General features: G+C 38.7%; 1 protein-coding gene across 1 annotated transcript; it reads left to right on the top strand.

The window, feature by feature from the left end:
• The first annotated feature begins 7,661 nt into the window (after positions 1-7,661).
• Positions 7,662-17,109, top strand: LOC139975856 (sulfotransferase 1B1-like). Its single transcript, XM_071984104.1, has 7 exons — positions 7,662-7,839; positions 9,202-9,360; positions 13,496-13,608; positions 14,787-15,036; positions 15,283-15,377; positions 15,708-15,903; positions 16,307-17,109. Exons 1-7 carry the CDS (start codon positions 7,821-7,823, stop codon positions 16,414-16,416), a joined length of 942 nt encoding a protein of 313 aa, XP_071840205.1. The 5' UTR covers positions 7,662-7,820; the 3' UTR covers positions 16,417-17,109.
• The last annotated feature ends 54 nt before the right edge of the window (positions 17,110-17,163 follow it).

Raw genomic sequence — 17,163 nt, 5'->3', positions numbered from 1 at the left:
TTTATAAGAACTGTATTATATATAATATAATATATATATATATAATCATATATATATATAATCATATATATAATCATATATATATATAATCATATTAGACTCAGCCATCCCCCCACCTGCACATGCAGACGAAAAGTATAACAAAAAAAGACTAATTGAATATATAAGATGCATATATATATATATATATATATATATATATTAACTTATTTTATATAATAATAATTTTAATAAATTTATAATTTAAAATTTATAATAATTTTATTTAACTTCTTATAGTTTTGTGTTTGACTATTACTGTAAATCTGCTCGTTAAACACGAATCTGAAATACAAAAAGTCGCTTTTGATTTGATTAGAGAAAGGCTGGATCTCGAGTGAGATACAATAATTAAATAAGGTAAGTATATATATATATATATATATATATATATATATATATATATATATATATATATGGGCGGACCACCAGACTCCTCGATGGCCCAAAGGGCCCACATACCATCCTAGGTCCACCTGGGTCCACCTTACAGTCATTTATACTATAGAGTTTCATAGATTGAGGGAAAAGGTATAGGGGGCGTTTGCAAAATCCAATATCAAAACAATAGAAATGCAAAATGAATGATAAAAATAAAACAGTTTGTTTGTATACGTAGTCAGTTTCCATCATTCACCCCCCTCACTACCCTCCAATAAAATTAAAAAATAAATAAAAAATAAAAATATCCTTCTTCTTTCTTCAGTTGAATATTTTTGCCATGACGTCACTCTGAAACCTATACATTTTGATAGAACATTTCCGACTTGTAATGCGACGCTCCCCTATTTGGCATAGATGTTACTTCATAGTCAAATTCATAATCGCCATCCTCCTCTGTATGGACGGGGACCCTTCTTGATGGTTCACCTCCTAAGACGTTCGGGTTTCCACCCGGAGGACGTGGGGACGGATAACCTTTCATATTTATTAGCTCATTAGGAGAGAGCTTCTGTGCTTGCCACTGTCTGTATTTAAAAACCATCCGGGTGATGAATATGAGAAGAAACAGTGTAAAAGTCACCCCTACCGTGGTACACCCGATGGTCATAAGAAATACGCGAAGGGGATGAACTTTGTTGAGTTTACGCCGAATAATGGCAGGTTCTGCGCTTGCTGATTTATGGTCAGTAAAGTTCATTTTACATGAGATGTTGAACGCGTTTGTTGTCTCGTTGTCAATCCATCGGATATTATAAATGGTCAACTGAGTTTTTCCAAACGTCTCGGAAGGATGAAACTCCGCGTCAAAGCCCATATCAACATCCCACTCTATCGTTTTGACCAATAACGGCAGCCCTACGTTGCTCGAACATGTAAATGTTACATTTTGACTACCAGAAAATATTTCTCTTGATGGGGGGTCTAAATTCACCGTAAATTCTGTTAATATGAACAAAGTTGGAACATTTAAGCATAGATTAGTGGGAGTATTCATTAATGTTAGGGTGGTGGCTGAACAACTTAACTCTGTGTTATTGTAATCCATGGTGATATTTGGTAGATGATAAGAACAACTATTTTGCGAGCAGTTCCCCTTGGTTACCGTTTCATTGTATATCCGTGACTCTGACGTATGGCTCCGAAACGAGATCATTATAGCATCCGAGCAACCGATGCTGATGCAATTACATCTTAGTTCAAGGTCTTCTCCAGCTACATGGATCCCGTGTTTCCCAGAGGCCAAAACGCACTCTGATGATGATGATGATGATAGTGATTCTTCGGTTATGATATGAACGTAACTAATATCTGTGGTCCATCTCCAACTTCGTTGGACTTTATCGTTATAGAAACAACTACACACGTAGTCAGTCAGCGGTTCCCTCTCACGATTGGTTGTATTAAATATCTGTAAATGTCGCAACTGATTATCAAATGAATACATATTAGATCTGTTAGGTAAAAGATGACCATTCTTCACGATTTGGGTGAAATTTCCTGAGATGATTCCTTGATATATATTTAATGTAGTGACCACTCCTCCGAGTTCGGTTGTTTCTCTGTTACTTCCAGGCATCCTCTCAGTCATAGGTGTATGTGTGTGTTCGTCAGAGTCTTCCGATGTAGTTGTCGAAACATCCATTTTATTTAATGTACTAGTCAAACCAAATTTCTCTTCATCACAAGGGCAAGATAATTCTATATCTTCTGAATCGCTCCAAAAGTGATGATTATCAATTTCAAATTTGAATCCATAACTAATTGCACACATAGATATCACAAATATGAGGATGGTGTTTGCTACTACTGCGTAAAATTCCATATTTTTGGTTTGTTTGTATCGTAAAACCTTGTTACTGATTTACACCCAAAAAAAGAGTTTATTCCACAAAGAGAAAATCTGAAAAGATCTGAAAAAAGACCCTACCATCTAGTATAGTTTCAGTAGTTTTTGTTTTGTTTTAGATTTCAGCATTACGATTAATTTCCGTAGCCACAAAAAAAATTAATAATAATAAAACAAAATAACCCTGGCGCTCCTGCAGGGGGACCTATGATACACACACCTACATGCACACATACGGACAGACAATTAGCTACAAAAGCAACCTTATTATTTCACATGCAGGTTCCCTGCGGTAAGTTGTCACATGCAGGTCTTTTTTTAAAAAACCAGACCTAAAACTCCAAAATAAATCCAGCAGAAATTGTTAATATCCCAACGTCTGAGTTGTCAAGCAAATCTAGTTGGGCATCCTTGAATTAAAGCTCAATCCATTAGAACTAGATTTTCATGATAAATGGTCCGCGTTGGAAATGTCACGAAACGTAAATATAAATTCTGTACAATTAACAGATTAAATCCTTCATCAGGTTTGTTTAGTAGCGGAAGAGAAAACAGACACAATTCCCGTTCCATTTAGTGCATGATGATGCCAAATACACGAGGTTCGCTATTACTAAGTCCCGTTTGGATCGAGAGACCGTGCACGTTTGTGTTGAAACGAATTGAACCGTACATATAGCGTAGAACATCATTCAACGAACATCGACCAACTTCGCAGTTTTCTTTATGAGTGTGTGTGAGTTTGTTTTCTATTTTTACCTTGACAGACTACAAAAAGGTCATAACACTCGAAGAAGTAGGCCTGCCTGGCATGTTTTTGTCCATGTGCTGACGTATCTCGTAATAATATAGGCTACCTTGCAATATGTCGTATGTTATCGTGTAAATAGCCCATGTACATCATACAAAGCAGTGGCATCCTTACGTGTGATGTAAACTTCCTTCTTTGCAGAGGGTGTCAACCTTTTACACTGAACTATTTATTATACAATGAACCTTTCTTATATGTTGTTTCACAGAAGTGTTGCGGATAGTTCCGGCAGGCGGTGTAGGCTTTTATATGTTTTAATTTGTAAAGTGTTATTCACTCTATAGTCGGTTATAATCGACAACTTTCCGACCTGTAAACAAACAAAGAAATTTGAAAATGTCAGTAAATATTGCCAGGCGCGTAGCCAGGAATTCGCCAAGTGAGGGGCGAACCTGTAGGCATCCTATCAGAGCCGTATGGCTCTGCAAACTATCTAAGCGTAGCGCCACTATGAATTGGCGCGAAGAACATTTTGGCCAAAAATGCCTCCAAGATCGCTGGAAGTGACACTCCACAGGCCTTGTAAGTTGTATCTAAGCATTTTCTATTTTGAAATAACTAGCGATATCATAAAAACATACAAACAAAATATTCTCAAGGGGGAGGGGGCAGTCGCCCCCTCCGCCCCCCCCCCCCTTGGCTACGCGCCTGGATAATGCGGTTTTCTGGTGAACAAATCAGAATAGTCTTATGTGGAGGCCTGCATGTTTTTTTTCTCTCTCAATGTCATCCAACCCATAATGCAACAGTCTTGATTTAAAAGGGGGGGGGGGGGTCAAGTTGTTTGGTTTTCGTGCCCAGGCAGAGTGAGCGTTGGTGACTTTTTAAAAGTACCTCAAAGCTCATTATTATGTAAGTTTTATTAGTTTATATATAGTTATACATTGTTATCAACGGCATGCGCATAGAAGGGGTGGGTATGGCTTCTTCAACTCCATCGCCCGTCGGAGGGGGGGGGGCGGGGGGAGGTTTGAATCGTCCAGTCGGTTTTTTGTTTGTTATTACAGTTAGTCGGGAAGAATTAGATCACTTCTCAGCGCCCACGATGCCAAAACTTCCATCAACATTCATGCCTCTACCTAAATCATTTAGAATATTGACACCCACCCCCCCGGCGCCCACCTTTGAAATCCTTTGCAGGTGACTGCTAGTAATCAATAGTTAACATTGAGCCGCCCCCCCCCCCCCCAAAAAAAAAAGGAAAAAAGAAATAGTAATAATAATGATGATGATGATGATAAAAAACAGCGTTTCTCATGACCTGTTGAAATCCTAAAACATAGACGAACTGTTTTGTATCCCACCCAAACAGTCCTAGCAATTATAATGACTGTGTATTTTATAATTCATTATCAACCATTTAGCAAAATTGTATTCATGTTATTGCAAAATTAAAGATATTATTGTCGATGAAGGAGGAAGCGAAATGAGCAACGATGTAGAAACAATGTGACTCTTTTGTTAAGGAAATATATGATTTGGCCAATATTCAAAACTAATGACCTGAAGAACTTGCTTTACTGCGTGGGAGGTATACCTTTGACGAATATCACATTAGGATCGGATAATCGTCAAGCGCTATAACATTAATACATTAACCTACACAAGCAATGTTATGTTTTTCTTGGCAATAAGTAAGCAATTTTCTTTCTTCGCTCTCTCGACTCCAATTAACATATTTATCCCATCTGTCGATTCTAAATGGTTTCCTCTACTTTCATCTAGGTCTTTCTCCAAAGAGAAAGTGAATAATATTTGTACAAAGCAGTAGACTTGAAAGCTATTGAGATTTAAGAAGGCAGAGAGCTGGCGGTGTCTAGCGTCTTCATCAGAAGAAAAGGCTTAGTTTTGTAAATGCGCCCCGGTCGGCCCAGGCGGGGTATGGAAAAATTCGACTATTTTATGTCCAAATTTTTGACTGCTTGTCGAAAACAAAAATCGGACGCCGTGCTATGAGGGTATAGCGGAATATGAAATAAAAATGAATCATTTTGATAGCATGTCATTCCTTATCTACTACATATGATATGGATACTGCTCAATGATAGGACCCCGCTTAAAGGCATTGAAGACTCGCCCCAAAACCGCGTGCCGCCATCTGAAAAAAAAGTTAACTTTCCGTTCCTTGCAAGTGACGTTTTGTTCGTGTCGCTACAAAATGCAGACAGTAATGAAACGCGATACCTTGTTATCTTTTATCTAAGACCTGAGATGTCCATCCCTGCTATTATATGATTTGATTTTTGGTTTGCAAAAAAATTTTTTTCATCCATCGTCGCTTAACATAATAAGTATGAATAGTTATACAGAAATGTGGGATAAGATTTAGTACATTTACGCAGCTTGAAACTAAAGAAATGATGAATGTAAATGATAAAATAGGTTAAGGGGAATCCAAAGAAGCTATAACTAGCTTAAATGTAAGGTCCCCTTGAACAAAAGACAGATATTGGGAAAACAGACACAAGGAAACATCAACAATAGACAATTACACTTAATTATGCAGATGCAGAAAATATAGCACAAAGGCAAAGACAATATGTACACTGTGTTGTGGATATTGACCGTAGCTGCATATATAGTGTCTAATTACCGACGGTAGCAAGCTGTGTGTGTGTGTGTATTTTCTGGGATCGATGGTGGTGTCTAACACTTCTGTTACACCTCATTCGAAACTAGGTCAGATTACCGGCATGAGACGTTTCTTGGTGCGCGAGTCATCACATCGTTTAATGATGCCGTGGGTGGAGTACATCTCTAGTTGACAAGATGATGGGAATAGAAACTGACTCCCTCGCACCACTAGCCCATTCTGTTCCTCTGTTCCTAGTTAGAGAACATAAGCGGGATACAATGTTCAGTTATTGCCACCTTAAGTGCCTCTAAAGTTGATTTTAATTGCTAATGAACGTTTTTCGTAGTGAAACCGTAATACTTTGTTAGTTAGTTCACAATAACACACTTTGACGAGCAGTGACGTAACTATGTATAGGAGCGGCTAGTACCGAGAGAAAAAAAAACTAACCACCCGCTGGAGCCATTTACCGACCAAATCCCCTACTAATCCCCTTACATCTATCTCTTTGTGTTCACCCTGCTCATTAACCTGTCTCTATTATGCGTATTTGTCCCTTCTGTTACTGTTACTTTTTTTTAGCCTCTGAAGAAGATCCTGCTAGGATCAAAACATCAAGCCAACTTACTTTTAAACCAAACAGAATAGTAAGCATAGATATTTTCATCAACATTGATGTGACATTAAACATAAATTCTAACGTGTTGTCAAAGCATGTTAACACAACATCGTCACCAGGAGAGCAAAATAACGAGAAGTTTCATGTAAAAGACAATACAAGCGTAGATGAGACACCAAACAGAATAATAAACAGATATTGTCAGCAATATTAATGAGCCTTTTAATAAGAAAAGAAAAAAGGTTTAAGCTGTATATATGTAAGCTGTATATAAAATAGTATAAACTTGACCACATTTTTGGCACCACATGTAGGGCCTGTTTTTCATCAACATTCCAGCAGGGACGCAACCACTATTTTTGTAGTTCGCCAGTGGATAGGCTGAGGCCGCCTAGATTTTTTTTGGGAGGCTTATAGTTGCGTCTCTGCATCCAAGCCAAGTTTAAACCTCATATAAAAGCTGCCCCTGATGCTGTGTGGCACTTCTCCCCTTGAAGCCCTTTATCGTTTACACCCGGTTGTAGAACCATGGGCAACTATAGACCATTATATGTTTCTTACCAAGATTAACTGCTCCATTAGCTGAACACCGAATCCGTCACTAAGTTCCGAGGACGTCAGAACGTGTATTGAAATAGGGAGAATGACGTCATTCGACATATACTGAAGCCACTCATCCTAAATGGTGGCGCTTTGCTTGAACGGTAAGAAAGTACCCGGCGCGTAATAAGAACATACGTCTTTGACATAACTAAAGTGATCAATCGACATAAATCCCTCGAAATGGTGATATGGCGTGTGCCGCATTTGGGTGCAACAATCCTTAGATTGACATGTCTGGCGACGCCACTCCCGCCCCCCCCCCCCATCTGACACCATCCAATGTTATTGTACTGACTAACATGGATCAACATGCTTAGAATCAAGTTCATTCTAGCTTTCCTTTGGGAGCAAACGAGTATGAAGGTTATTAGCCTTTACCTATTTTGAATTATAATGACCTTTGACTTCCATGAAAAAAGTAGAATTCGTCACTAAAATGGACCTTCCTATTATTATAATGTTCATTGAAGCTTAACTAAAGGATTTTTGCGTTAACAGATGTTGATGTCTGTAAACCACATATGACCTTTCACAGTTATGAAAAACAGATAGGGTTCTTCCGTATAGTCACTAAGTTGCCTCCGTTATTACCAAGTATGAAATTAATTCATCGCAGTTTTGTTCTCGTGTTTGTTTAAACACCAACAGCGCCACATGCACACCAACGCATCGCCTCACATGCATTATCATGTATCAACATGACATACGGCTTTTGCATTCTGATGACGTCATATTTACTTAGGTTATCTATCTAATGTCTGCCAAAATATGCTGATCACAAGTACAGAGTACATGTTGACATTTAACGTAACCCTTAATGTCAGGCTAACGGTACGTTATTGACTCCACGTTAATCCATTGGAATATATACTTCTACGGAAAGATGGCAAACTGCGATCGAGGTAAGTCAATTTATTGTTAGTCTGAGTGGATGACTTGGCATGTCCTATAAATAAACATTGTCCGCGTTGAGGCTACATAGCCCCAGATTTTACAATTAACCTATACATGCTACCGGGAACGATACTACATCTGTAATTACTGCTCTGTACAAATGCAGTGCCTGTCTGGTATAGCATTTTATACTGCAAAACAGCAAAGAAAGAATAATGAAGTTTCTTAAATACTACATCAGCTATCTTTCATTTAGATTACAATATATTTTTAGAAAAAAAGTAAATGCTGCTGTAAGAACGTACTGAGTTACAAGAATGGCTAATAAGATTTACAGTGATCAGAATCACCCTTTGTATACTGTACTAAAAAGTCTCCTGCACAAATCGAACAGAAATCTAAGAAATCCACACATCGTGACAAAATACAGAACACAAGTTTACAGAAACGCTTTCCTATACCGTGCTGCTTTATACATTCCATCCGAGCACTTAGAATGTTTGTTGTAGTATGTTTGTTATATCGTTTTATGTATTACAGTAACTGTTGTATGTGTATAGATGTATTTAATATGATATCCTATCATCTTAACCTTTTCCCTTTTATATTAGCTATTCTTCTTGTTGACGTATTATATCTCCTCTTTATAAATTGTATATGTATATACTGGAATGAATAAAAAATAAAAAAATAGAAAAAATAAAATAAAAGAAGAAGCCACATAATATTGTACAACTTGGAAACACTTGAACAATGGCACAGTTGTTCCTACTTTAAATCTGAGGATTCACACAAGGTTGGGTTGGATATTATGAATGTGCCTGTGAGCGTAAGAACAATTTCACATTCCGTTTAATTTAAAGGGATGGTATAGTGCAAAAGCTTCCAAAACGTTTGAAGGATACTTAGAAACTAACAGCGAAGCAACCATTTGACAGAAGCGGGGTGAACGGGTGTGCGAGTGGTGAGGGGAGGGGAGGGGGTTGCAGTGCCGTCTAGAGGTGGGTTCTAAGGATTACACCCCTTTGAGAAATGTTGGTATAATGGAGTGGTACTGAGTACAAAATGGTGCTATATATTTTGCAACTTTTGAAAAAAGTGTCTTCAACTATTAGGTTGCACAGCACATACATATACTACATATATATGTATTGAATGCCACTAATTGTTGCTGTTGTAATATTCTATCTGTCAGTTGGTGTGGGGTGGGGTGGGGGGGGGGTTGAGGAGCTGCACCACTTTATTTTATTCCGGGGAGCGCCGTACGTGGTTGCGCAACGGTTTCAAAAAGAACTTATTCTCTGTCGTCCAAACTCTTTCGTAGATTTGGAACCAAACCCTTTTTTACATGTTTTCATATTTTCTTAAAGAGTCAGTTTACCTTCAGCTGCCGCAGCAAATAAAGTCAAATGTTCTAGTTGAAGGCAATACTGTTTTGCCTGGTTTTGTGAAGAAGCGATATATCAACGGAATTCGTGAACTAAACGTTCGAGGGACAGATGTGTTTGTTATCACCTGGCCTAAATCGGGTAAGATGTAATAATCACTTTACCTATTGTTTTCAGCCACTTTATGCACCCCACTTATTACCTATCACCCCCTCACTCCCTTTCTATCTTAAACAATGATTACTCGTCCATCCATGTGCGCCAATTATTTAAGATATTACCCTGTTTATGAACACAGCTGGGTATTTGCTGCATCTTTAGGTCAAACCACTTCCTCGTAGCAGTTTGTAAGGTGAAGATACGAACTATTCAAATTTAAGGTATAGCATACGCCCGTTAAAGGCCACATTGACTTACACACTAAATCACAAAAGTAATGTGGTCTCTAAGTCTAGATGGAAGTGTTCACTAGATAAACGCTATACCCATCACAGGATAGCTGACAAGCTGGCCTTTCATTGCACCATCAAGTTAACGTGTCATGATTATAAAGATTTTTTTGATATCAGATGCATAAAGTTTCCGTCACTTGTAAACAGACCTCTGCACTCAGTAGTAAACAATTTTCGTACGCTGCTCCTGGGAGGCCTAAAGGGGTATACGATTACCTCAATCAAGGGCGGCGGAAGCACTTTTAATCTGGGGGGGCACCGACATCAAAGGGCACTTTGCAGAAATTCGATTGGACTGATGCAGCCTTATATTTAATACCCTTTATAACTCTTATTGTATTATCTTATTTGCGTATACACATCACTCCATCAACGCCCCGCCCCCCCCCCCCCAAGGAAATAATGCTGCACTGCAATATCCAATGTGCAAATTGGGAAACAAGGAACAAGTTTTCTTTTGAGACAAAATGGATGAAATCATGCTAATTGCTAATGTAGGAATCTTCCGAATTAGAGTTTATTTCTTGTCAATATCTTAACAAATTTTTTCCATTCGAAATAGCTTTGAGTTTGACCCACAGAAATTCATTAAAAGTCAGGGGCATAGCCAGGATTTGCAAAGTTATATGCACGACTATCTGAGCGGAGCGCCACCATCGGTTGGCGCGGAGCGTACAAGAAAATTTTTGGTTTTACAAACCCCTCAGATGGCCGGAAACGGCCCTTCCCGAGTGTTCATTCTGGTTCCCTGGCCTCTTGCTAACCTGAGACACCTCAATTTTTATGTACAAAAAGGGCACATTTTTAACCTGAGGAAAAGTGGGGGGGGGGGCACGTGCCCCCTGTGCCCCCCCGGTTCCGCCGCCCTTGACCTCAGTTGACCCAAGTTTTGCACTACATGTACTTCCATTCATGCAAGCCACATTAAACAAGATCCTGATTGATAACATATCAAAAAAGATGTTCTCCTACTGCATTTTGGCACTTTTCCTGAGAACATTCGGGCGGATTGATATAGACTCTAATAGGAGTATGTCACCTTATTGGTAATTTGTGAATACATCTGGCAAGCAGTGTGCATGATGTCATTACGCCAATTTAGCTGAAACTGTTTATTCTTTTTTTTCTTTATAACTTGTATATGACTTATTCACAGAGGAAAATAATATTTAAAAAGAGACAGTCGTTTCACGAATACATCACACGAAGGAAAGCTTTTGAAGGCAATATATCGTGAAAACATCACTGTCGACCTACTACAGGCGCGTATCCAGGATTTTCTAACCCGGGGGGGGGGGGGCGCGAATTACTATCTAAGCGGAGCGCCACCATCGGTTGGCGCGGAGCGTACAAGAAAATTTCTGGTTTTGATACCCCAGATCACCGGAAATGGCACTTCTTGGGTTTGAAAATGAGCAACCAGATGTACACTTTTGCCTGAGAACCAAGTATTTCCCAAAAGTTTCTTTCCCCCATCCATAACCTTTTTGAAGATTGTCACCAGTCACATCATGTTCGACCTCATTGCATGTCCTATGGATCATTGCTTTTGTAGGTGATTCTACGTCACGGCCTACAATATCCGAAAGCCCTACTTTTCAAGGTTTTAAGCCAATTATTTGTTGAGAATTTGAAAATTCACATTTCTCGTGAATAAAATCACTTGAAAACATACCCATAATGTTGCACAAAATTCAATCTATGGACAACCAATATAGAAAAAACCTCCTTGAACCCCTAAAAGACAGGTCAAAATTGCACGAGTAGAGGAAAGAATGATGAAGAATGTTTGTCAGGAAATTTTTTAAAAATTCAGACACCGTTAATTTATTGGTGTAGAAATATTAAAACCTCTTATAATGGCTATTATAAAACTTGGTTGAAGGAAATGAAAAATAGCAGATATTTCCGATATCAGGTATATCGAAACCGAACACTACACACATAGGCGTAGGTCCCGTAGGAGTGCCCCCCGCAACCAACTTTTTCCCATTTTCTTCGGGCACCTACTTAAAGAAAAATAAATAGCAATGAATAGCTTAAAAATTCTCCTTGGTAATTAAAATAAAGTTGTAAGCTTGACCGACATTACTACTGTAAAAGAGAGTTTTGACATAAATGGATCTGTATGCTTTTTCTCCATCTACATAAGACATTTCGTTGTTTACATTAGCATCCGGCGGTATACTGTGTAACTTTCACGGACCGTAAGGTACACGATGCCATGCAATGTAATGACCGATGCTTGCTGGTATGATATTGGCATCGATGTAGTGAACGCGCGCTTGGGCTCCTACGCCTTTGACTACACACATAGACAGTTTTTGAGGCTGTTCATCGTGGAACATGCATTGCAATGCTCACTGATACGATGTTATATCTGCTCTTTGCTTTACAAACTCGAACAGGCGTGTAGCGAGTAATTGCCAAGGGAGGGGCGAAGCCGGTAGGCAAACTATCTAAGCGAAGCGCCACCATGAGTTGGCGCGAAGCGTACAATAAAAATTTTGGCCGAAAATGCCTCCCAAATCGCTGGAAATGACACTTCTCAGGCCTTGTAAGTTGCATCTAAGCATTGTCTATTTTGAAATTACTAGCGATGTCATAAAGAAAATTTACTCGGGGGGGGGGCGGTCTCCCCCTTCCCGAAATGCGTCATGTTCCCCGACGACTCGGTCGAGTTCAAGACCAGCCACAGTTGGTTCCATATAGAACAATCGTACAATTGTTTAAGGCGTCCATACACACACGCGCGTTATGATAGACCATATATAGTATTTATATAGTGAGAGAGGAAATATGGAAACGTCAAAAATGGAGTTGTCGGTGTAAGGGGTAGGGTGAGGCGCACACCCGCTCCGTAATCCTTGATCTGTCACTGGCTACCCTGTGTATATAATAGGGATCAGCGCTTTAACTATGACTGTTCCTCTTTCTCTTCCCGAGGTCTTGGCTATCTTCTACTCCCTCCTTTTCCCTTTTTCTTCTCTTTTTTTCTCTCCTCTTTTCCTTACCCGGGGGGCGCGCGCCCCCAACGCCCGCCCCTGGATACGCACCTGTACTACGATACACCCCCTGGAATATTCGAGACATCAGCCAGTCTAAAATAGGTTACATTCGGTCAACCATATCTCGAGTTAGATAATAAGATATTGAGATGGGGTTTTCAACTCACAAAGTAGAATACTTTCATGTGTCAGATAAGTCTAAGCCAGCTAGTTTTTAAGCAAGAGATGTCCAGCATTGAGACTGCTTTTCATAAATGTGGCAGGGTGAAGTAAAAACAAGATGGCAATCCATGGAGTTCCAGATCTCATCTCCTTCTCACAATTTAGGCCAATTTGACCTACATTTACCATTGAGCTAGAACCTTAACAATTACATCAGTACTATTTTAAAGTTTGTCCCTTTATTCTTTACATATCTCGTGGTTTTAATAATTTTTCCTAACACGCTGACAGAGCAGATAATGGCTGAAGATACAGTTTGTTTGGTAATTGAAGTCACCAATCACGCAGGCAGCAGTTTTGATGGTTATTAACCTAACCACCACGTTCGACCGTGATCGGAATTACATTTTAGGAGTTCACGACATTCTTGTTCGCACAATTTAGGTCAATTCGACCTATGACCTAAATTGACCTTTGACCCAGAACCTAAACACCTCAATCTTTCCTATTTTAAATTTTGTGTCATCATTCTCTACATATCGTGAGACTTATAAAAATGACCTTTTCCTAATGTTGTCTGTATGCGTACAAGCATGCACTGGTGTGTCTTGCGTAATAATTACGTGCGTGTGTGTTTTTTTTTTTTTTTGCCAGGCACTACGTGGATGCAGCACATGGTTGTACAAATCATACGCGGAGAAGAACAGGGTGATGACCAACATTTGTTTCGTAAATGGATATTTCTTGAACATTCAATAAATGTGCAGGTAAAGAAAAAAAGGCGAAACTTAATTTAATTTTCCAAAACGTATAGCCTATCGTATTGTTCCATAAACAACTGTGTACATTACTCCAGTCACACCCAGGCCAGGCGTATCACTGTCACATTTGCAAAGTATGCTGCTTAATAATTGTTCAGTCGTTTCAGCAGCTCCTTGGACAATGCTGTTCTTGGCAACTGGTTCTTTCTGTATAGATTATCTGCGTCCTTCATGTATCCCCTTTACTTGTTCGTTAGATTTTAATTTGTGTATTTTAGTTATCCATCGTCCATTCAAGGTGGTTAATTTAAGACACTTATCTCACAAACTTCTATGATTGACATTTAGACCAAGTGCGTAGCCAAGGGGGAGGGGGGGGGGGCAAAGGGGCTACCGCCTCCCCCCTTGAGCATATTTTTATTGTATGTTTTTATGATATCGCTAGTAATTCCAAAATAGAAAATGCTTAGATGCAACTTACAAGGCCTGGAAAGTGCCATTTCCAGCGATCTGGGATGCATTTTCGGCCAAAATTTTCTTGTACGCTTCGCGCCAAAATATGGTGGCGCTACGCTTAGATAGTTTGATAGATAGATACATCTATCTCTTTGTGTTCACCATGCATGCTCATTAACCTGTCTGTATTCTGTGTGTGTTTTTGTCCCTTCTGTTACTGTTAATTGTCATTTAGCCTTTGAAGAAGATCCTGCTAGGATCGAAACGTCAGGCCAACTTACTTTTACACTTTGATAGTTTGCACAGCCATATTAACGGCTCTGATAGTTTGCCTACAGGTTCGCCCCTCCCTTGGCAAATTCCTCGCTACGCGCCTGATTAAGACATTTAGATTTCAAAAAGTACCACCTTCCTTAACCTTTTCAATTTTTAAGCCAAGCTGATTCTTCAAGTACAAACTTTATTACAGACTATGAGTACAAATTCTACTGTATATCTAAAGATTTTGTAGCCTACATGTGTGACTTCTTTCAAAATTGCAGAAGAATCAAACTACCAAGTTGTGGAGTCTTTATTCCTGGAAGTGCAAAAAATGCTTCTAAAGAGGGTATAAATTCCATTCACTTTTTCGTCAATTAAAGTGAATTTAATATTCTCATGAACAATGGCCAAGACAATACGAACACATCCCAACCTGATTTACTTATGCTTCCCATCTTGCACGATAGGACACAGACTCAGAGGGGCAGTACACATTGTCTGAAGGCCAAGACAGCACCGATCCAAGGCTCTTTAAAACTCACCTCGTGCCCCGACTTTTACCCCGACAACTAACAGAGAAAACACCAAAACAAATCTTCGTCGCTCGAAATCCAAAAGACGCCGCCGTCTCTTTTTTCCATTTTTGTAACATAAATAAAGCTTTACCGAACTATGCAGGATGGGATGAATTCTTGGATCAGTTTTGCAAAGGTCTACGTAAGTATATTATTTTAACCTATATATCACTGCATATATACTCTAGCCGTCCGTCCGTCCGTCCATCTATATATAGTGTATATTGACTACTGTTGATGGAATTATGTTTTCTGTGACTGTTTGAGTAGGTAGAAACTAAAGGGGAACACATTAATTTAGAGTACTTGTTTTTACTAGTTCACGTATATTACCTTATCAATTGCACAATTGTTAGAGCAACTGTTGTTGCTTTTGTTGTTTTTACAGTTCCCCACGGCGATTGGTTCGAGCATAACATTTATTGGTGGGAGAGACGGAATGAGACAAATGTACTTTTCATCAAATATGAAGATATGAAAAAGGTAAAAAGATATAACTAGTATAATTTGAAGTTAAAAGCTCACTATGCGGGCTTTGATGGAACTACTTTTTATTTACTTTCAGTGCCTTTGTTTAGATTTTCATTTTATTGTGGATTAGAAGTCTTTTAATTAATCTGGTCAAAATAGAGGACAAACCTTGCTTTCTATTTATTTATATATTCTGCTATTTTGCAACTTGATAACTTAACAGGTTGACTTTGTAGGCCAAGAAAACGACTGAGACGGTAAGACTATAGTCTTGCGGTAGCCTATAAATAAGTGAGCACGCTAACCATTCTCATACTACTGCGCTCTGTATTTTATTGACAGGATTTGAGAGCGTCCGTGTTAGAAGTGAGTCAATTCTTAGCCAAGTCTTTGACCGATGAACAATTGGATAATATCTGTGAAAACGTTACGTTCAACAATATGAGAAAGAACCCCAACGTCAACCCGGATAGTGAAGGCGGACTAGGCACTAATTGGAAGAAGTCAAACGCAAATCATTTGACATTTCTGCGTAAAGGTAAACTGAACTTCATACTAAATGTGACAAATGTATTTCTGTATTCGACCTCATGTGCAAAGTATGGACTTGAAAGGTAGACATATGTCTTTTGAGGTTGAGTTTGAACAAGAACATATACATATTATGATATACTAACTAAAACCCCTTGACAATGTAGTCCATACGCTTGGTCAATGATGAATCAACATATGAATAACATAGCTGCGATGTTGGAGCCTCTGTACAGCTGTATATATAGACACGTGCATAGTACGTTTGGTAGATGAGACTCTAATGAAATAATTTCATATAAACAAAGGCACCACTATAAATGATTCCACAAATGAACGTTTAATTATTACACAACCATTTTGAATCTAAAACCCCAAAACTTACTTAAGATTTCTTTCTGACTATTCAGGCATTGTCGGTGATTGGAAGAATTGGTTTACGGTGACCCAGAGTGAGAAATTCGATGAGCTTTCTCGACAAAAACTTGCAGGGACAGGACTCAGCTTTACATTTGAATGAACTAAACAGGCTATAAATATTTCAAGGGACAAGGGTCACGTGTTTTTACTTCAAATTTATGAAGATTAATATGACATTATTTCGATGGCGTTTTAATGTTTCTCCGTGGAATAACGTTATACATATTTAACCTTGTCCTCCATAGGAATGATTCACATCTGATCTCGTTCGAAATTTCAAGCGGTGATCGTCAGGGATCTGACCGACTGACAGGACCTCAAATACACACACATATACATATATATATATATACATATATATATATATACATATATAAATATATATTTATATATGTATATATATATATTTATATATATATATATATATAGCGAGAACTAGAAGCTTGGCACTTTCCATGAGAGAGGGAGGAAGGGAAGAGAGGGTGTGAGAGGGGTAAGGGAGTTAAATGGAAGGATGGCAAAGAACTGAGAAAGACGGATACGGAATAGGAACTGGAAGGACAAAGCCTTCCTGTCATTTCGCATTTGTGCTAATAATATAATACAGAGATTAAGAGGAGATTAATGGTCTGTTAACTAACATGCCAGAATGGTCAGCGAGTTATTGTCATATAGAGCTACGTTTGAACTCGTCTTACCTACAATGCGCAATGCTATTTCAACATAGATATGAAATGTGATAAAAGTGGACAGATTTAAATACTTGTGAAATAAAGTGTTTCGTGCATTTTGATGGTCGTTTGAGTTCAATGATTCCATTACATAGTTGCATGGGAAAAGCCCCCCC

This window comes from Apostichopus japonicus, chromosome 11, assembly GCF_037975245.1.
Source record: "Apostichopus japonicus isolate 1M-3 chromosome 11, ASM3797524v1, whole genome shotgun sequence".
Lineage (NCBI taxonomy): Eukaryota > Metazoa > Echinodermata > Holothuroidea > Aspidochirotida > Stichopodidae > Apostichopus > Apostichopus japonicus.
Note: the sequence above shows the minus strand (reverse complement) of the source record. Positions and strands in the feature narration are given on the sequence as shown.